The following is a 22545-nucleotide window of genomic DNA, read 5'->3' as shown; positions in this document are numbered from 1 at the left end:
AGGCAAGGTTTAGGAAAATTAAAGTGGTGCATGGCTGCATGTTTTAAACAGCTTTAAGGCAAGGTTTAGGAAAATTAAAGTGGTGCATGGCTGCATGTTTTAAACAGCTTTAAGGCAATGTTTAGGAAAATTAAAGTGGTTTATGACTGCATGTTTTAAACAGCTTTAAGGCAATGTTTAGGAAAGTTAAAGTGGTGTATGACTGCATGTTTTAAACAGCTTTAAGGCAATATTTAGGAAAGTTAAAGTGGTGTATCACTGCATGTTTTAAACAGCTTTAAGGCAAATTTTAGGAAAGTTAAAGTCGTGTATGACTGCATGTTTTAAACATCTCTAAGGCATAGTTTAGAAAAGTTAAAGTGGTGCATGGCTGCATGTTTTAAACAGCTTTAAGGCAAGGTTTAGAAATGTTAAAGCAGTGCATGACTGCATGTTTTAAACAGCTTTAAGGCAAGGTTTAGGAAATTTTAAAGTTGTGTATCACTGCATGTTTTAAACAGTTTTAAGGCAAGGTTTAGGAAAATTAAAGTAATGCATGGCTGCATGTTTTAAAGAGCTATAAGGCAGTGTTTAGGAAAGTTAAAGTGGTGTATGACTGCATGTTTTAAACACCTTTAAGGCAAGGACTAGGAAAGTTAGACTAGTGTATGACTGCATGTTTTAAACAGCTTTAAGGCAAGGTCTAGGAAAGTTAGACTAGTGTATGACTTTATGTTTTAAACAGCTTTAAGGCAAAGTCTAGGAAAGTTAAACTGGTGCATGACTGCATGTTTTAAACAGTTTTTAGGCAAAGTTTAGGAAAGTTTAAAGTGGTGAATGACTGCATGTTTTAAACAGCTTTAAGGCAAGGTTTGGGAAAGTTTAAAGTGGTGTATCACTGCATCTTTTAAACAGTTTTAAGGCAAGGTTTGTGAAAATTAAAGTGGTGTATGACTGCATGTTTTAAAGAGCTTTAAGGCAAGGTCTAGGAAAGTTAGACTAATGTATGACTGCATGTTGTAAACAGCTTTAAGGCAATGTTTAGGAAAGTTAAAGTGGTGCATGACGGCATGTTTTAAACAGCTTTAAGGCAAGGTTTAGGAAAGTTTAAAGTGGTGTATCACTGCATGTTTTAAACAGCTTTAAGGCAACGTTTAGGAAAGTTAGTGGTGTATGACTGCATTTTTTAAACAGCTTTAAAGCAAGGTTTAGAAATGTTTAAGTGGTGTATGACTGCATGTTTTAAACAGCTTTAAGGCAATATTTAGGAAAGTTAAAGTGGTGTATGACTGCATGTTTTAAACAGCTTTAAGGCAAGGTTTAGGAAAGTTAAAGTGGTGTATGACTGCATGTTTTAAACAGCTTTAAGGAAATGTTTAGGAAAGTCAAAGTGGTGCATGACTGCATGTTTTAAACAGCTTTAAAGCAATGTTTAGGAAAGTTAAAGTGGTGTGTGACTGCATGTTTTAAACAGCTTTAAGGCAAGGTTTAGAAAACTTAAAGTGGTGCATGACTGCATGTTTTAAACAGCTTTAAGGCAAGGTTTAGAAATGTTAAAGCAGTGCATGACTGCATGTTTTAAACAGCTTTAAGGCAAGGTTTAGGAAATTTTAAAGTTGTGTATCACTGCATGTTGTAAACAGCTTTAAGGCAATGTTTAGGAAAATTAAAGTGGTGTATGACTGCATGTTTTAAACAGCTTTAAGGCAATGTTTAGGAAAGTTAAAGTGGTGTATCACTGCATGTTTTAAACAGCTATAAGGCAATGTTTAGGAAAGTTAAAGTGGTGTATAACTGCATGTTTTAAACAGCTTTAAGGCAAGGTCTAGGAAAGTTAGACTAGTGTATGACTGCATGTTGTAAACAGCTTTAAGGCAATGTTTAGGAAAGTTAAAGTGGTGTATGACTGCATGTTTTAAACAACTTTAAGCAAGGTTTAGGAAAGTTAAAGTGGTGTATGACTGCATGTTGTAAACAGCTTTAAGGCAATGTTTAGGAAAGTTAAAGTGGTGTATGACTGCATGTTTTAAACAGCTTTAAGGCAAGGTTTAGGAAAATTAAAGTGGTGCATGACTGCATGTTTTAAACAGCTTTAAGGCAATGTTTAGGAAAGTTAAAGTGGTGTATGACTGCATGTTTTAAACAGCTTTAAGGCAATGTTTAGGAAAGTTAAAGTGGTGTATGACTGCATGTTTTAAACAGCTTTAAGGCAAGGTTTAGGAAAGTTAAAGTGGTGTATCATGACTTTTAAACAGCTTTAAGGCAAGGTTTAGAAAAGTTAAAGTGGTGCATGACTGCATGTTTTAAACAGCTTTAAGGCAAAGTTTAGGAAAGTAAAAGTGGTGCATGACTGCATGTTTTAAACAGCTTTTAGGCAAAGTTTAGGAAAGTTAAAGTGGTGCATGACTGCATGTTTTAAACAGTTTTTAGGCAAAGTTTAGGAAAGTTTAAATTGGTGCATGACTGCATGTTTTAAACAGCTTTAAGGCAAGGTTTAGGAAAGTTTAAAGTGGTGTATGAGTGCATGTTTTAAACAGTTTTAAGGGAAGGTTTAGGAAAATTAAAGTGGTGCATGGCTGCATGTTTTAAACAGCTTTAAGGCAATGTTTAGGAAAGTTAGAGTGGTGTATGATTGCATGTTTTAAACAGTTTTTAGGCAAGTTTTAGGAAAATTAAAGTTGGGCATGGCTGCATGTTTTAAACAGCTTTAAGGCAATGTTTAGGAAAGTTAAAGTGGTGTATCACTGCATGTTTTAAACAGCTTTAAGGCAAGGTTTAGAAAAGTTAAAGTGGTGTATGACTGCATGTTATAAACAGCTTTAAGGCAAGGTATAGGAACGTTAGACTAGTGCATGACTGCATGTTTTAAACAGCTTTAAGGGAAGGTTTAGAAAAGTTAAAGTGGTGTATGGCTGCATGTTTTAAACAGCTTTAAGGCAATGTTTAGGAAAGTTAGTGGTGTATGACTGCATGTTTTAAAGAGTTTTATGGCAATGTTTAGGAAAGTTAAAGTTGTGTATGACTGCATGTTTTGAACAGCTTTAAGGCAAGGTTTAGGAACGTTAGACTAGTGTATGACTGCATGTTTTGAACAGCTTTAAGGCAAGGTTTAGGAACGTTAGACTAGTGTATGACTGCATGTTTTAAACAGCTTTAAGGCAAGGTTTAGGAAAGTTAAAGTGGTGTATAACTGCATGTTTTAAACAGTTTTAAGGAAGGTTTAGGAAAATGAAAGTGGTGCATGACTGCATGTTTTAAACAGCTTTAAGGTAAGGCTTAGAAGAAAGTTAAAGTGGTGTATGACTGCATGTTTTAAACAGCTTTAAGGCAAGGTTTAGGAAAGTTAAAGTGGTGTATAACTGCATGTTTTAAACAGTTTTAAGGAAGGTTTAGGAAAATGAAAGTGGTGCATGACTGCATGTTTTAAACAGCTTTAAGGTAAGGCTTAGAAGAAAGTTAAAGTGGTGTATGACTGCATGTTTTAAACAGGTGTAAGGTAAGACTTAGAAAAATCTAGAGTGATGTATGACTTTTTTGGAATGAATAGAAGTGTTTTTTTTTTATTCTAATTTAAAGTTTTACTTCAATAAGTTTGGTCACTACAACTACTGAATATTTTGTTTTAGTATCTGAATGAGTTATGTTGTTTTATTGAAATCAAATTATTGATTCATAATTATTTGGAATAATTTTAAATTGTGTTAAAAATGTGTGAAGGCATAGTTATCAGAAGCTTTTGGTCAAAACAAGTTACCAACAAAAATCAGAATGAAAGTTAACCTTGTAAGTAATATACCAATTTATCTTGGAGTGTGTAATGTCATGAAACAAAAACGTAAACTATTGATTTGTCAGTTGAGTACCATTGTGGCAATAATCGTATGTTTTGAAATTTAACTAGGCTGTTATATATGAGTTGCAGGATTAATGTATCTCAAGACGACTGTTCAGGGTATTAAAACTTTTATTAAAATAAAGTAGAGAACAATGTTTTGAACTTAGGTCATTTTCAGATTCACAAAGAGAGTTTGCGACTGACCATGGCCAGGCATGCCATAGGGACGAGAGTGTAAATAGGTATTTTATTGTAGGGGGCGATGCAGTAGATGCTAGGTTATTAATTAATGTAGGTATAAAGGTGTTTTTTTCATACTTGTTTAATTTTGGTTTGAGTTGCATATAATTTTGACTTGTTTTTTCTTGAAACCAAACATTTAAGAATTCTTATTTCAGGTTTGTTCTGTCCACACCAGGTGGTTCTAATCAGAAGTCACCTGGTGGCCATCTAGCAAAATATTTTCATTACTTTGTGTGTAAGGTTTCATTCTAAAGACTTTCTCGTATTCTTGTTTGTAGCTAAGGGAGATAAAGAAGGAAAGTGGAAGTGGACACAAGTGAAACAATCAGGCATTAGACCATCTCTTCGATGTGGCTTCTCTTTGGCAACAGGACCTGGGAACAAAGCGTACTTATTTGGTGGAGTGTATGATGAAGAGACTAGTGATGAAACTTTAAAGGGCCATTTCTATAATGATCTCTATATGTTGGACACTGATAAAAACTGTTGGATGCAACTACAGCTACGAGGAAAACAAGACGATGGCGAAAAGAAGTGCCGGAGACAGAAAAAAAACCAGAAGGAAATGGAAGGAGAGAACAAAGAAGGGGAAGAACCGAGTGATGACGATACTGATGTAGAACAGGGAAGTGGAAAATGGGAAGAGCTCGATTTAGAATGTAGTGGAAATGGGAAGACACAGGTGATCTTCTACATCTGATATGTTTTATTTATATAGTATAGAAAACCGTAATACATAGCAGTTGATATGTTTTATTTATATAGTATAGAAAACTGTAGTACATAGCAGTTGATATGTTTTATTTATATAGTATAGAAAACCGTAATACATAGCAGTTGATATGTTTTATTTATATAGTATAGAAAACCGTAATACATAGCAGTTGATATGTTTTATTTATATAGTATAGAAAACTGTAGTACATAGCAGTTGATATGTTTTATTTATATAGTATAGAAAACCGTAGTACATAGCAGTTATGTTTTATTTATATAGTATAGAAAACCGTAATACATAGCAGTTATGTTTTATTTATATAGTATAGAAAACTGTAGTACATAGCAGTTGATATGTTTTATTTATATAGTATAGAAAATCGTAGTACATAGCAGTTGATATGTTTTATTTATATAGTATAGAAAACCGTAGTACATAGCAGTTGATATGTTTTATTTATATAGTATAGAAAACCGTAGTACATAGCAGTTGATATGTTTTATTTATATAGTATAGAAAACCGTAGTACATAGCAGTTGATATGTTTTATTTATATAGTATAGAAAACTGTAGTACATAGCAGTTGATATGTTTTATTTATATAGTATAGAAAACCGTAATACATAGCAGTTGATATGTTTTATTTATATAGTATAGAAAACCGTAATACATAGCAGTTGATATGTTTTATTTATATAGTATAGAAAACCGTAATACATAGCAGTTGATATGTTTTATTTATATAGTATAGAAAACTGTAGTACATAGCAGTTGATATGTTTTATTTATATAGTATAGAAAACCGTAATACATAGCAGTTGATATGTTTTATTTATATAGTATAGAAAACCGTAATACATAGCAGTTGATATGTTTTATTTATATAGTATAGAAAACTGTAGTACATAGCAGTTGATATGTTTTATTTATATAGTATAGAAAACTGTAGTACATAGCAGTTGATATGTTTTATTTATATAGTATAGAAAACTAGTACATAGCAGTTGATATGTTTTATTTATATAGTATAGAAAACCGTAGTACATAGCAGTTGATATGTTTTATTTATATAGTATAGAAAACCGTAGTACATAGCAGTTGATATGTTTTATTTATATAGTATAGAAAACCGTGAAAGTACATAGCAGTTGATATGTTTTATTTATATAGTATAGAAAACAGTAGTACATAGCAGTTGATATGTTTTATTTATATAGTATAGAAAACAGTAGTCCATAGCAGTTGATATGTTTTATTTATATAGTATAGAAAACCGTAATACATAGCAGTTGATATGTTTTATTTATATAGTATAGAAAACTGTAATACATAGCAGTTGATATGTTTTATTTATATAGTATAGAAAACCGTAATACATAGCAGTTGATATGTTTTATTTATATAGTATAGAAAAACCTAGTACATAACAGTTATGTTTTATTTATATAGTTGTTACTATAAAAAACCATAGTACGTAGCAGTTGATATGTTTTATTTGTATGGTTGTTACTGTAAAAACATGGCACATTGTGTTTGTATGGTATATTGTGTTTGATATGTTTTATTTGTATGGTTGTTACTGTGAAAAATATGGTATATTGTGTTTGATATGTTTTATTTGTATGGTTGTTACTGTGAAAAATATGGTATATTGTGTTTGATATGTTTTATTTGTATGGTTGTTACTGTGAAAAATATGGCACATTGTGTTTATTATTTGTATGGTTGTTACTGTGAAAAATATGGTATATTGTGTTTGATATGTTTTATTTGTACATTTTTTTCCATATTTTCTTACAACTACCATATTCACTTTATCACATCTTCCCTAATTTTTGCAACTACTTTATTATTTGTTTATCTGAAAAAAAAACACAGATAACTAAAACCATTTAGTTCTTTCCTCCCAACTCTTCAGAAGACTAACTCTTTGGCTCCACTGTTTGGTTTCATCAAAACCATCTTGTTGTGTTAGTTCCATACAACCAACAGCAACTTGTTAGAAAAACTGTCCTGATCAGAGTTTATAGTTTGTTTTTCAAATGTGAAACTTGCATCCTTTCTTTGTACTTTAAAATACTGCACAACAAACTATTTTTCTTTGTCCTTTCTATCCATGAGATAACATCATCAGTGTCAACCCTACTTTTTCAAGATAAGATCTTCACTTCAGACTACCTTTCCATCTTCCGAATCATACAAGTAGCTCTCCGTTATAAAAAGATCAAACTGTTTACACTATTCGAAGTTAGGCCTAATTAGTGACTTGTATATAGAAGTAATGATCTGTTTCAATTTCTAATATAACTATAAGAAAATTCAAGTTTTGTTACCTTTACTGCTTTAAGGACTTCAGTGACTTATTCGTTACCAGGATCTGTTTCTTAAGTCACACTAGTGAGTGACTTCCCATCTGTTTAACAGTATTTCAGCAATATTTGTACCCCTAAGGCTTGTTTATGTGTAAAAACAGAATTATCGATTTAATATATATTATCTATTCATTGATAATTGCCTATTTAAAAATTATCATTTTGTTTCAGGAGAAAATGGATATTGTTCATGAGACAGATGATGGAATATTTACAGTTAAAATTGGTCCTCAGACACTATCAACAGAAATGAATTTGTGCGATGTAACGGCTTCTAGTAAGAAACTGTCAGAAAGTTTTGTTCCATGGCCAAGAATGAATGCTGGCATGGTAATAAAACATAAAACATTGTATGTTTATGGAGGTTTATATGAAGACGGTGATCGGCAACTCACCCTGTCAGACTTTCATTCATTAGATCTACATAAGTTGGATGAATGGCACACTTTGATAGAATTAGACACTAAGTCTCAGCAGTGGCTAGAATCTGAGTCTGATGATGATGATGAAGAGGTTGAAGATGAAGGAATGGAAGATGCTGGTGCAGCTGGAGAACCGGAAGAGGGAGATGACACCAGCGATCCTGAGGAAATCTAAGGAACATCGTATGTATTCCTTGGAGAAATAAATATTGACCTGGTTGCTAAGTGTTTTACCCAATTTAAATAATACGTGTGTTTTCACCTTTTTATGTCTAATAGTAAAAATAGAAAGTCTGATTGTTTTATGAATGGAATGATACTGCCTCTGAGTGAATATCTTTGGACCAAATGATGCTGTGTGCTTAACAAATACAATAAGCACATATTAAAACCTAAGTGATTTGGTACAATGTACTTCTTGGCTTCTCTCTCAGAATTTCAGTATACTTTTGACTTTATTTGAATACTGTCTGGTGGTGTAAATACATTTTACTGATTAATTCCACAGTTGTGTTGTCTTTCTTTCAAGACCTGTGTGCTGGGTCTCAACTGAACTTGACTAGATTTGTATAAATAAATTCCAAAACATTAATGATGTAATCTACTTGTGTGTCACAAAATAGTTTGAAAAATATTGCAAAATAAGTTATTTTCTGTAGTTCCTTGATGACTGTTTTAAATGAGCGAACAATTCATTTGTGGCACTTTCAGAACTGTATCTTGAGCAAGGGGTAAAGCTATATATACTTTTAAATTATGTGTCAAAATAAACTGTTTTTAATCCAGGTTTCAGTTCTTTGTAGAAAAGATGGTTTCCTTTTACTGATCAGTAGATACTACAATAAAACCTAGCCTGTCTTTCTCAGAGTGTAAGTAGCACTACAATAAAACCTAGTCTGTCTTTCTCAGAGTGTAAGTAGCACTACAATAAAACCTAGCCTGTCTTTCTCTGCACTACAATAAAACCTAGTCTGTCTTTCTCAGAGTGTAAGTAGCACTACAATAAAACCTAGTCTGTCTTTCTCAGAGTGTAAGTAGCTAGTCTGTCTTTCTCAGAGTGTAAGTAGCACTACAATAAAACCTAGTCTGTCTTTCTCAGAGTGTAAGTAGCACTACAATAAAACCTAGCCTGTCTTCCTCAGAGTGTAAGTAGCACTACAATAAAACCTAGTCTGTCTTCTTCAGAGTGTAAGTAGCACTACAATAAAACCTAGCCTGTCTTCTTCAGAGTGTAAGTAGCACTACAATAAAACCTAGCCTGTCTTTCTCAGAGTGTAAGTAGCACTACAATAAAACCTAGTCTGTCTTCTTCAGAGTGTAAGTAGCACTACAATAAAACCTAGCCTGTCTTCCTCAGAGTGTAAGTAGCACTACAGTAAAACCTAGCCTGTCTTTCTCAGAGGGTAAGTAGTAGTACAATAAAACCTAGTCTGTCTTATTCAGAATGTAAGTAGCATTACAATAAAATCTAGTCTGTCTTATTCAGAGTGTAAGTCGCACTACAATAAAACCTAGTCTGTCTTATTTAGAGTGTAAGTAGCACTACAATAAAACCTAGCCTGTCTTCCTCAGAGGGTAAGTAGTAGTACAATAAAACCTAGTCTGTCTTATTCAGAGTGTAAGTAGCACTACAATAAAACCTAGTCTGCCTTATTCAGAGTGTAAGTAGCAGTACAATAAAACCTAGCCTGTTTTATTGAGAGTGTAAGTAGCAGTGCAATAAAACCTAGTCTGTCTTCTTCAGAGTGTAAGTAGCACTACAATAAAACCTAGCCTGTCTTATTCAGAGTGTAAGTAGCACTACAATAAAACCTAGTCTGTCTTCAGAGTGTAAGTAGCACTACAATAAAACCTAGTCTGTCTTTCTCAGAGGGTAAGTAGTAGTACAATAAAACCTAGTCTGTCTTATTCAGAGTGTAAGTAGCACTACAATAAAACCTAGTCTGTCTTATTCAGAGTGTAAGTAGCACTACAATAAAACCTAGTCTGTCTTATTTAGAGTGTAAGTAGCACTACAATAAAACCTAGCCTGTCTTCCTCAGAGGGTAAGTAGTAGTACAATAAAACCTAGTCTGTCTTATTCAGAGTGTAAGTAGCACTACAATAAAACCTAGTCTGCCTTATTCAGAGTGTAAGTAGCAGTACAATAAAACCTAGCCTGTTTTATTGAGAGTGTAAGTAGCAGTGCAATAAAACCTAGTCTGTCTTCTTCAGAGTGTAAGTAGCACTACAATAAAACCTAGCCTGTCTTCCTCAGAGGGTAAGTAGTAGTACAATAAAACCTAGTCTGTCTTATTCAGAGTGTAAGTAGTAGTACAATAAAACCTAGTCTGTCTTATTCAGAGTGTAAGTAGTAGTACAATAAAACCTAGTCTGTCTTATTCAGAGTGTAAGTAGCACTACAATAAAACCTAGTCTGTCTTCCTCAGAGTGTAAGTAGCACTACAATAAAACCTAGTCTGTCTTTCTCAGAGTGTAAGTAGCACTACAATAAAACCTAGTCTGTCTTTCTCAGAGTGTAAGTAGCACTACAATAAAACCTAGCCTGTCTTCCTCAGAGTGTAAGTAGCACTACAATAAAACTTAGCCTGTCTTTCTCAGAGTGTAAGTAGCACTACAATAAAACCTAGTCTGTCTTCTTCAGAGTGTAAGTAGCACTACAATAAAACCTAGCCTGTCTTCCTCAGAGTGTAAGTAGCACTACAGTAAAACCTAGCCTGTCTTTCTCAGAGGGTAAGTAGTAGTACAATAAAACCTAGTCTGTCTTATTCAGAGTGTAAGTAGCACTACAATAAAACCTAGTCTGTCTTATTCAGAGTGTAAGTAGCACTACAATAAAACCTAGTCTGTCTTATTTAGAGTGTAAGTAGCACTACAATAAAACCTAGCCTGTCTTCCTCAGAGGGTAAGTAGTAGTACAATAAAACCTAGTCTGTCTTATTCAGAGTGTAAGTAGCAGTACAATAAAACCTAGCCTGTTTTATTGAGAGTGTAAGTAGCAGTGCAATAAAACCTAGTCTGTCTTCTTCAGAGTGTAAGTAGCACTACAATAAAACCTAGCCTGTCTTCCTCAGAGGGTAAGTAGTAGTACAATAAAACCTAGTCTGTCTTATTCAGAGTGTAAGTAGTAGTACAATAAAACCTAGTCTGTCTTATTCAGAGTGTAAGTAGTAGTACAATAAAACCTAGTCTGTCTTATTCAGAGTGTAAGTAGCACTACAATAAAACCTAGCCTGTCTTCCTCAGAGTGTAAGTAGCACTACAATAAAACTTAGCCTGTCTTTCTCAGAGTGTAAGTAGCACTACAATAAAACCTAGTCTGTCTTTCTCAGAGTGTAAGTAGCACTACAATAAAACCTAGCCTGTCTTCCTCAGGTGTAAGTAGCACTACAATAAAACCTAGTCTGTCTTCTTCAGGTGTAAGTAGCACTACAATAAAACCTAGCCTGTCTTCCTCAGAGTGTAAGTAGCACTACAGTAAAACCTAGCCTGTCTTTCTCAGAGGGTAAGTAGTAGTACAATAAAACCTAGTCTGTCTTATTCAGAATGTAAGTAGCACTACAATAAAATCTAGTCTGTCTTATTCAGAGTGTAAGTCGCACTACAATAAAACCTAGTCTGTCTTATTTAGAGTGTAAGTAGCACTACAATAAAACCTAGCCTGTCTTCCTCAGAGGGTAAGTAGTAGTACAATAAAACCTAGTCTGTCTTATTCAGAGTGTAAGTAGCACTACAATAAAACCTAGTCTGTCTTATTCAGGTGTAAGTAGCACTACAATAAAACCTAGTCTGTCTTATTTAGAGTGTAAGTAGCACTACAATAAAACCTAGCCTGTCTTCCTCAGAGGGTAAGTAGTAGTACAATAAAACCTAGTCTGTCTTATTCAGAGTGTAAGTAGCACTACAATAAAACCTAGTCTGCCTTATTCAGAGTGTAAGTAGCAGTACAAAAACCTAGCCTGTTTTATTGAGAGTGTAAGTAGCAGTGCAATAAAACCTAGTCTGTCTTATTCAGAGTGTAAGTAGCACTACAATAAAACCTAGCCTGTCTTCCTCAGAGGGTAAGTAGTAGTACAATAAAACCTAGTCTGTCTTATTCAGAGTGTAAGTAGTAGTACAATAAAACCTAGTCTGTCTTATTCAGAGTGTAAGTAGTAGTACAATAAAACCTAGTCTGTCTTATTCAGAGTGTAAGTAGCACTACAATAAAACCTAGTCTGTCTTCCTCAGAGTGTAAGTAGCAGTACAATAAAACCTAGTCTGTCTTCTTCAGAGTGTAAGTAGCACTACAATAAAACCTAGTCTGTCTTATTCAGAGTGTAAGTAGCAGTGCAATAAAACCTAACCTGTCTTATTCAGAGTGTAAGTAGCAGTGCAATAAAACCCAGCCTGTCTTTCTCAGAGTGTAAGTAGCAGTACAGTAAAACCTAGTCTGTCTTCCTCAGTGTGTAAGTAGCACTACAATAAAACCTAGTCTGTCTTCTTCAGAGTGTAAGTAGCACTACAATAAAACCTAGTCTGTTTTCCTCAGAATGTAAGTAGTAGTACAATAAAACCTAGTCTGTCTTCCTCAGAGTGTGAGTAGCAGTGCAATAAAACCTAGTCTGTCTTTCTCAGGTTGTAAATTCCATTACAATAAATCCTATTGTTTCTGTCTTTCTTAGAGCATGACTAAACTTGTAATACAAATTATGGATGAATCAAAGTGTGTTACAAAGGTTCACCAACGAACCTGACGATGACTGAAGAAGGTCGAAACATTGTTCGCTCTTCTATGTAAAATATTTTCTCAACCAAAACGAGCCGTTTTTGCATATATATTTCTCAACAAGTGGGTTTCTCGACATCACTGATTATTGGCAACTTCACTTTGTTAGAAACTAAAACTCTGTGTCAGTGTGTATGTGCGTTCAAACACTTCTCTAACTGGTTGTAAACATAAAACGAATGCTTAAAATGCACACTTTAGTTTATGAATAGAAATATACCTTTATATAAGTCTTAATTTTAGACAATTAGGGATCATAACTTTTTAACAACAGCAGTTGTGAGTAAAACAGTTGTTATCTGAAACTATTAAGAACTATTGTTCTAGAACCACTGAGTTTCTTGATGGTCCCACATACTCTCAGATAGAGAAGTCAGTTACCAGTTACTTGAATTTCTCCTCATTACTTTTGTGAATGTTTTCAAAATTATCGAAGGTGGGTGTCAGCACTTGTCCACTTCTCTTTATGTGAGGGTTATTTGATAGTACACAAAGAGTTTATTAACTAAGATTGTTGTCCTAATGTCTTTTATCAACTTTAAGCTCATTTAGGGATTACATTTGTTATTTTTACAGATGTGCATCTTATAAATCAAAGTCTTGTGGCATTGCAATGTTTCTAAAGTTGTAATATTAAAAACTGAGTTTTCATACCCTTTGTGGGCACAGCACCAATAGCCCATTGTGTAACTTTGTGGTTAACAGCAAACAATCAGAAAATAATCAGTTATGTTATCAAGGCACCCGCTGGTGGTTCAGTAGCAAGTTAGTGGGTATATGAGACTAAATTTTGGTTTTGATACCTGTAGTGGGCAAAGCACCAATAGACGTAATGCTTCACATCAAACAAGTAATCATTGTTCAAGGGTTAAAGAGCAGAAGATGAGGTTATTGAATAAAATTAAAAGACAGATTTCCTCAATAAAGTTTAAAAAGATCAACTGGGAAATGACGGCAAGTTCACAAATGAAGAAAAGTATTAGTGATAATAGAGTTAAATATAAAAAATTTTAGTCTTTTAGCTTCTTAGTAGAAGTTTCAAATAGTTCACATGCCCCAGCTCTGTGAGTAATCTCTATTATCTGCACAATGCTCTCCAGACTATGATTGCAAGACTTGATGTATTGCCCCTTAAAGACAGATTTCAAATGGCATACACAGTTTAGTAGATGCTGAACTGAAGTGGCTAATGGAAACAAGACAGTTGAAGTCGGTTGGTCAGTCAGTTGTCCATCAAGCGTGTAAGCTGACTACAGTAGCAATGGTTTCAAAGACTTGATATTGTTGGGTCTCAAAAACTGACTTCTTGAAATAGTCTCAATAAATTGGGCTTTTTTTCTGAACATGAGTTGTTTTAATAGAAGAACCAAAGTGATTGCCCAATCCACCAAGAAACCCAACATCTTTCATTTTAACTTAGAACTTAACCAGCCCATTGAAAAACTCACCATCATGTATCTTAACTCAGAACCTAAAGCATACTGAGGGAAACATATATATGTATACACAAAATATTTTAGTCATTGCACTTAAAGAAATACCCCCCTCTACAGTGTTCTTATCAAACGTGATTTTATTTTCAACCACAGCACATCAGTTCATAGAACAGCTCAGAGATTTTCAAGTTCAAACATTTAACCTATAGCTCCCTCATATTGTGACCAATTTAAGATCTAATTACAGTTTTGGACACAGGAGGCCAAGCCCTTTCGATTGATGTATCTGACCATGCACAGGGTTTTACAGATTGATTTACTCAATCTCACCTGTCCAAAAGAGTTTCAAGTGCTGCAGCTATTGAAGATTCCTCCTTTTGTTTACACTTCATACGTGCGTCACGTTTAGAAAAAAACTTCAAAACAATTTATATAAAAAACATTTTCATCTTAAAACAACTTTCTGTGATTCTGGTCGTTCAGCAGCAAGATTTTGGACTTGTGATACTAACTGAGGTTTCGATACCTGTGGCGATCGCATTATAGATATCCCTTTATGTGGATTTGTGCTTAACACGACTGTTTTTTTAAAATGTTTTCTTTGTTAAACGTTATGTAAATAAGCCTTTGTTATGTCATTTCTTTATTCAGTGGTGAAATCACAAACCTTGTCTATATTTTTTCCTTGTAATATCAGTTGTTTAATCTGACTACAATGGACTGACTTAAGCTGAATTGATACAAAGCTTGTCTATATTTTTTTCTTGTAATATCAGTTGTTTAATCTGACTACAATGGACTGACTTAAGCTGAATTGGTACAAACCTTGTCTATATTTTTTTCCTTGTAATATCGGTTGATTAATCTGACTACAATGGACTGACTTGAGCTGAATTGGTTACTACGTGCTGTAACATAAAATATGTGACGTTTCAAGTTGCTTGAGGTAGTGCCTGACTTTATTTCACCTCTCAACTGAACATGTTTGAGTTTCTTTCAATGGAGTTATCATGCACACGTTTCGGTGGCAAAGCTCTAAAGTGTGAATGACGTAAAAACAAAACGCTACCTTGCTGGACTGTCCGAAACTAATATGTTGACCACACCCTCTCGGCAGCTGCCAGTGTTAGATTCCAGAGCATGGCGAAACTCCCAAGTGCAAATAAATAAAAGAAACGTAAAAGATAGCATTGGCAGAGTTGATTGTTGATTACTGTTGTGGGCTGGTCCTGTCCTTTCGGCAACACCCAGGTTTCAGAAGTGTAAAATTCCAAAGAACTTCTATTGGGTGTGATTACGTCAGAAGCTTGAAGAACATGATGGCCAGGCTGATGTTGACCAACAGAACCATAATCACCAGCTGTTGTCTCGAGAACCATTCCTTGGGGAAAATTAAAAAGTACACGATCGAGTCAGTAAAATCTGTACCACAAATGACACAGATAACACGTTAAAATAATAATGCCGAAATGAAACGAAAATTTATTATAATGACCGTGCAAAAAAATTTTTACTGTCCCTAGTAGCTCAGCAGTAAGTCTTAGATTTACGACACTATAAATTAGGTTTCGATACTTGTGGTGAGCAGAGCACAGATAGCCGGTCAGTCCCACCATTAGTCGGTAAAAGAATAACCCAAGAGTTGGCAGTGATTAGCGTCCTTCCTTTTAGTCAATCACTGCTAAATTAGGAATGGCTTGCGAAGGTAGCCCACGAAAAGCTTTCCGGGCAATTCTAAATCATATCTGCCCTTTGTGTGACATTGTGTTTAATAACAGCCAAACCAAAAATTCATTGCCTTAGTCCTCTCAAATTAGCTCTAAATCTAGTTCAGTGTTTCAGTGTTTGAAATATACAACATTCATAGTGTGTTTGTTTTTAATTTGTAAGTTATATGTTTTTCCCTGTCTTTTATTTTTACAGATTTATTATTTTAGAAAGTGCGTAGGGCCCGGCATGGCCAAGCGTGTTAAGGCATGCGATTCGTAATCTGAGGGTCGTGGGTTCGCATCCCCATCATGCCAAACATTCTCGCCCTTTCAGCCGTGGGGGCATTATAATGTACGGTAAATCCCACTATTCGTTGGTAAAAGAGTAGTCCAAGAGTTGGCAGTGGGTGGTGATGACTAGCTGCCTTCCCTCTAGTCTTAAACTGCTAAATTAGGGACGGTTAGCACATATAGCCCTCGAGTAGCTTTGTGCGAAATTCAAAAACAAACAAACAAACAATCAAAATAAAAAAAACAACAAGAAAGTGCGTATGTGAACTCAACATTCTAAATCATTGTCTAAAACCACCTTCCATCAAATGATGGAAACCAGACTCTAAGAGAACAGGGTGTGTGTTTTCTTACGGTAAAGCCACATCGGGCTATCTGTTGAGTCCACTGAGGGGAATCGAACCCCTGATTTTAGCGTTGTAAATTCGTAGACTTTTTGTTGTAATAGCGAGGGACAAGAGAACAGGACTTTGGTGTTAAAAAAATGAACAAAAGAACATGGATTATTGGTCATGCACGACCTCTGGTGTCATATTATGTAGACAATTTAAAATAATTATAGTCCTCTTTCTGAAATTCTATAAAACAGAACTTTGGTTTCAAACAAATTAATAAGAAATCTGTAGATTTATAAATTCATGGAATTTTCTCCAGAAATACTATAATTTAGGTACATATTTCTTTTCACTTCTACGTGGCCAGGTATATTAAAAGTTAAAAGTGAAGCCAGGTGGTCAGGGCAATCGACTCGTAATCTGAGGGTCACGGGTTCGAATCCCTGTCGCACCAAACATACTCGTTCTTTCAGCCGTGAGAGCGTTATAATGTTACCATCAATCCCACTAGCTGTTGGTTAAAGAGTTGGCGGTTGATGGTGATGACTAGCTCACCTCCCTTTGGTCTTACAATATTAAATGAGAGAAGCCTAACACAGATAGTCGTCGTGTAGCTTTGCGCGAAATTCAGAAACAAACAGTCGAACGATAGGTGTTTTGAAACACCATCTATTATTTAATTAAATAATTAAGGTAATCTAAGAAACTGGTGAAAACTTTCAAGTTCAAATGTGTTACGTAATTCTGGTGTATAACTATCGTTGTTTAGGCCTGCTGAGCTCCAATCTAAGAGTTCGAATTCCACTATTGATCGTACATACCCTTTCAGGGGTGTTTTAATTGGATTGTTCATCCCACTCTTCGTAGGTAAAAAGTAGCACAAGAGGTGGTGGTGGGTAGTGTCAAAGAGCTGCCTTCCCTCTAGTCTATTAATTAATAATTTGGTTATATTGTTTGTTAATCAAGGAACCTGGTTATATTGTTTGTTAATCAAGGAACCTGGTTGTATTGTTTGTTAACCAAGGAACCTGGTTGTATTGTTTTCTTGTTCTTTGAATTTACGAAGTAGCACTCTTCAATATATTGTTATCATTCGATAGATCACAAACTATTGACGCATTTATTGATAAAGATATATGTTTTATAATCTTGCAGCTTGTGTGCATATTATGCTATAGATAATTTTAATGAGATAATTACAGATAATTCAAGCAAACACTTAGTTTTATTTTTACACTTGTTAACTGATTCTACATCTCTTTTTAATCAGACGCTTCACAGACTATCTGAAATAAAACACTTACAATTTTCCTGCACTACCCGGTTGATTAAGTGCAGTGGTCTGATACGTATTAAAGACATGCGCACAGAGTCGGAATGCAGGAGCGCTGTAGAAATCAATAGTTAACCATATATGGACGTAAAATTGGTTCTTGACGTATAGAAGTAACCATGGCAACCAAAGAGCTGAAGTGGGAAAGAGGGTTATCGCAGTTTGGCAGTAGGCCTAACAGAGTCATCTTTGGTCTATTTTAGCCAAGGTATGTACGGTGGATCACACGGCTCCAGATACACCTCGTTCCACTAGTAGAGGTCTAAGTTAGGATTTACTGGTTATGGTGTAAAATAACAGGACACGTTCTTATACGTACAAAATATGTAGCAGTTTAGCGCGTAATTAAGTGAGAATAGGTTAGAAAGATTTCATGAGTGCTTTGTGAACGATGTATCTGACTTTTATAAGCAACACCATGAACATTATGGACGACCTATATCAGCATTATTTTTCATAATTATACATTATGAGAATCCCTACAGCAGACATTCTTTGACTCTCCCAGCACAAGGACACTCCGCCTCCTGATAAGGGGTCCGAAAAGGATTATAAAAACTTTAATAGTCGAGTGTACTTACTACTAGCCCCACCCACGACACTGTCTTTTAGCTCCAGGTCGAGAACACCTACCTTATGTTTATAAACACGTTGTAAGAGAAGAATGGGATATTTTCTATGTTAATGTTTTTATGTTGTTTTCATCAGTTTAAGTGGACTCGGTAGATAGCCCGATAAGGCTTTACTGTGAGGGAAACACACATACACACTCATCAATTCGAAAAGATAAAAGACCATTCAAAACATGAAGGGAGATTTTGGTTTTCAGTTTTAACGTAAAGCTTAAAAAAGGGCTGTCTACGTAAAGCTATAGAGAGGGCTATCTAGGTAAAGCCATCTCTAATTCAGTAGATAGCATCTCATCGCCAACTCTTACACTATTCTTGTCTGCCTGTCACTCTTTTTACATACCCACAACTATAAAGAGGCCCGGCATGGCCAGGTGGTTAAGGCTGTCGACTCGTAATCTTAGGGTCGCAGGTTCGAATCTCAGTTACACCAAACATGCTCGTCCTTTCAGCCGTCGGAGCGTTGTAAAGTTATGGTCAATCCCACTATTTGGGAAAAGAGTAGCCCAAGACTTTACGGTGGGTGGTGATGATTAGCTGCCTTTTCTTTAGTCTTACAATATTAAATTAGAGACGACTAACGCAGATAGTCGTCGTGTAGCTTTGCGCGAAATTCAAAAACAAACAATCGAATGATCGGTGTTTTGAAACACCATCTGTTATGTAATTAAATAATTAAGTTAATCTAAGAAACTGGTGAAAACCTTCAAGTTCAAACGTGTTACGTCATTCTGGTGTATAACTATCGTTGTTTAGACCTGCTGATTTGGATGCTCAGTTCCAATCTGAGAGTTCGAATCCCACCACTGATTGTACTTACACTTTCAGGGGTGTTTTAATTGTATTGTTCATCCCACTCTTCGTAGGTAAAAAGTAGCACAAGAGTTGGCGGTGGGTGTTGTTGAAGAGCTGCCTTCCCTCTAGTCTATTAATTAATAATTTGGCTCTGCATGGCCAGGTGGGTTAAGGCACTCGACTCGTAATCTGAAGATCTCGGGTTCGAATCCACATCGCACCAAACATGCTCGCCCTTTCAGCCGTGAGGGCGTTATAATGTTTTGGCTAATCCCGCTATTCATTGGCAAAAGAGTAGCCTTAGAGTTGACCTTGGGTGGTGGTGACTAGCTGCCTTCCCTCTAGTCTTACACTGGAAAAGTAGGGACGGCTAGCGCAGATAGCCCTCGTGTGTCTTTGAGCGGAATAGAAAAGAAATCAAACTAAAGAACTAGGAAAAGCAAAACTCTATTAATTTACTTTTGTTGTTGATGGTACTCGATCCACGGGTTATCGGGTACCCCAGTTTTTACAGTGTTTAGTGTTTTTCAAACGTGCCAGCTCGTTGCAGTTTGATTTTATAGGTGGAGATGAATTTTTTGTTTTGAATTTCGCGCAAAGCTACTCGAGGGCTATCTGCGCTAGCCGTCCCTAATTTAGCGGTGTAAGATTAGAGGGAAGGCAGCTAGTCATCACTACCCACCGCCAACTCTTGGGCTATTCTTTTACCAACGAACAGTGGGATTGAACGTAACATTATAAAGCCTGAAAGGGCGAGCATGTTTAGTGCGACCGGATTCGAACCCGCGACCCTCGGATTACGAGTTGAACGCCTTAACACACTTGGCCATGTCGGGCCTGGTGGAGATGAATTGGTAAAACATTTTTCGATTTTTTAATTGGGACTCGCTACTCACCTTGACCCTGGGGTTGAACAGGTGCAGTAGTGGGTTGGCGCGAAGTCGCTCAGCTTCCAACATCATCCTTCGGACTTCCTCTCTCTTCTGGGTACTTAACTCGGATACTTCCGCTCTTGTCATCAGCTTAGCTGTCATGGCTGCCGCCTGAAGGTCGGGAAGGCTTTTCTTTCTCGCCGTAACTTCAGACTTGTTAGGCTTAACTTGTCTCATTGTCACCTCCCCGTAAAGTGAAGCTGTTCTATGTGGGGTGGCACAAGATGTTTTATCTGGCTGAGGGGTAAGCGTGCTGCCATTACCCTCCGCCTCACTGTCACTAGGAGCGAAACAAATGAGTTCCGGATCCGTTTGGTCCTCAAATCTCTCGGTGTAGAGGTTAGGAAGCGTAGATCGGCGGGGCACGTGCCCTGGATAAAGACCATCGTTGTCCATGCTTTCTGAGACTCCGGAGTCGGGAGTACATTCTGGACCATATTCTGCTGTGTGGTGAGAAATGTTTTGTAATTGGGGAAAAGGCATTCTTTGTGGTGATTGGCTACCACGAAAACGAGGCTTCATTCCGGCATGTTCATGGCTGTATTGGTCCAGATGATCAGACATGACCTGCTGAAGAGTGAGGCTTTCCTCTCGCTTCCGGAAACTGAGGTTATTCTGGCATCGAAAATAACCCTGCGGCGATCGACCTAAGGTTTCATTGACCATTGAAGGATCGAGACTAGTTTGCTCACGATTAGGGGTAATTTCCCGAACATGACTCTCGCGCCTATCAGTGTTTAGTGTCAAAGTATCTGAGATGGTGGGCTTTCTGTGTTCGTTTTCTTTTGGGTTTGAGGCTAAGTGTTCTCGAGAGGCACTGACCAGAGGAACATAAAGCGAGTGGGATCTTTGATGGACATGTTGACTCGGTATAATACTTGAGGGTCTTCGTATCTTGTCAATTCCCGAATGTTCTTTGCTGTCTCTCATCTTTTTACGCTTGAGTAGGTCTGTCCCTGTTGTGTGTATATGTATTAAGATGATGTCTCAAAGAACACACGTCTTCAACATGAAGATGACAACATCATAATTCATGTTAGTGTTAATTCCATTTGTGGAAATTAAAATGAAGAAAATAATGTTTTTAATAATAAAACTAGATAAGTAAAACCATATGAAATGCCAATCAGAGAATAGTTTAATGATAAGTTTCAAAAATGTATGCATTCTTCAAATTAGGATGGACTGACAACATATCCTCAATTACAATTGACCGATAAAAACATAATTAATTCAAGTTGGCCAATAAACACAATATTAATTTGAATTGGCCAATAAACACATTTTCAAGTTAAAATATTATGTCTGGGTTTTGCCAATGGAAATATCACGAAGTGATAATATAAAGAATTATTTTTTAAAAAGTTTACGTTTACATGTAATTGGCAGTAACTATTATTTATAAATATTTAGAAGATTTGTAAATATGTAGAGTCAGTAAACGTACTGCAAACAAAGAAATTTATTGTATTTTACGGAGAAACGATTAAAACTGTTTTGAGTAGTAAGGTTTATCCTTAAATTAATCTTAGAATTGCCTTAAGCGTCTACTCCGCTTAAGTGCCAACTTTAAATTTAAAGAATTTCCCCTCAAAAAATGCGCAACTCTTACGTCATCTCTAAATGTACATGTCCAAGGTTTAACAATGTCTGTGTTTGCTTCACAATTTGTTGAGTTCAAGAATGAAAGAGCATGCGCAGAGCTCTTCATATAATCAGTCAGCTATTGTTTACCTAACTGTGACGTAACTCCTATCATATAAAACGGCAGCATGTTGGGAAGTGTATTGAATATAAACCAAAATGTTAAACTGAATTTGAGATAAAACTTAATACCCATCACGTACAACAGGAAGTACTGAGCAATAAGTTTATCGTATTAAAATAAAACCTTTGTTTACCTGGCTGGTGGAATTCTGGGGCGAACTGTTTGGCTATTATCCTGGCCAGATCAGAGTCCTCTCTGGCGTGGAGGGTAGCAATATTAGTGTCTTCTGCTTTACCTCGAGCTGTTGCCGTTCTACAAGAAAGATGAAAGATTATGGGTTCGAACTCCGTGATTGGCACAGTACATCCTTTGTGTAGCTTACAACAATAAAGATTTCCTGAAAGTTGTTTTCAGACGGAAATAAAACAACAAAAGGTTTTTACTTCATAATCAGTAAAAAGTAAAAATTCGACAAGTTATACGAGGACTGTTCAAAAAATACGCGGACTGTTTGAATTGCGCGGCTCCAGTTAGTTCCAGGGGAATCCGCTAGGTTCGCACAGATCAGCTGATTACGACGCCATTTCCCGATTGCAAATATCTTCATTTGTGTATTAGCTATGCGGTTTTAAGTGAAGTGCGATTTTTTCGTTTGGCGGATTTCAGAATGAATGACCTGAAGGAGCAACGACTTGCTGTGAAATTTTGTGTTAAACTTGGAAAATCTGCGACTGAAACACTAAACAGTGAATTATATTGTGTATGTAGTGAAGAGAACACTAAACAGTGAATTATATTGTGTATCTGGTTAAAAGAACAGTAAACAGTGAATTATATTGTGTATGTGGTGAAGAGAACAGTAAACAGTGAATTATATTGTGTATGTAGTGAAGAGAACACTAAAAAGTGAATTATATTGTGTATGTGGTGAAGAGAACACTAAACAGTGAATTATATTGTGTATGTGGTGAAGAGAACACTAAACAGTGAATTATATTGTGTATGTGGTGAAGAGAACACTAAACAGTGAATTATATTGT

At 35.8% G+C, this 22545-nt stretch overlaps 2 protein-coding genes across 2 annotated transcripts; one reads left to right on the top strand and one right to left on the bottom strand.

Moving 5' to 3' along the window:
* Window positions 1-3747: 3747 nt before the first annotated feature.
* On the top strand, window positions 3748-8361 carry LOC143245871 (kelch domain-containing protein 4-like). Its single transcript, XM_076492127.1, has 3 exons — window positions 3748-3766; window positions 4312-4739; window positions 7319-8361. Exons 1-3 carry the CDS (start codon window positions 3748-3750, stop codon window positions 7742-7744), a joined length of 873 nt encoding a protein of 290 aa, XP_076348242.1. The 3' UTR covers window positions 7745-8361.
* A 6089-nt stretch (window positions 8362-14450) lies between these two features.
* LOC143246921 (uncharacterized) lies at window positions 14451-21820 on the bottom strand. Its single transcript, XM_076494193.1, has 3 exons — window positions 21699-21820; window positions 19762-20753; window positions 14451-15154 (listed from the first exon to the last, which is right to left on the bottom strand). Exons 2-3 carry the CDS (start codon window positions 20725-20727, stop codon window positions 15068-15070), a joined length of 1053 nt encoding a protein of 350 aa, XP_076350308.1. The 5' UTR covers window positions 20728-20753; window positions 21699-21820; the 3' UTR covers window positions 14451-15067.
* Window positions 21821-22545: the final 725 nt, after the last annotated feature.

The sequence above is a fragment of the Tachypleus tridentatus genome, chromosome 3 (assembly GCF_004210375.1).
Source record: "Tachypleus tridentatus isolate NWPU-2018 chromosome 3, ASM421037v1, whole genome shotgun sequence".
Taxonomy (NCBI): domain Eukaryota; kingdom Metazoa; phylum Arthropoda; class Merostomata; order Xiphosura; family Limulidae; genus Tachypleus; species Tachypleus tridentatus.
Note: the sequence above shows the minus strand (reverse complement) of the source record. Positions and strands in the feature narration are given on the sequence as shown.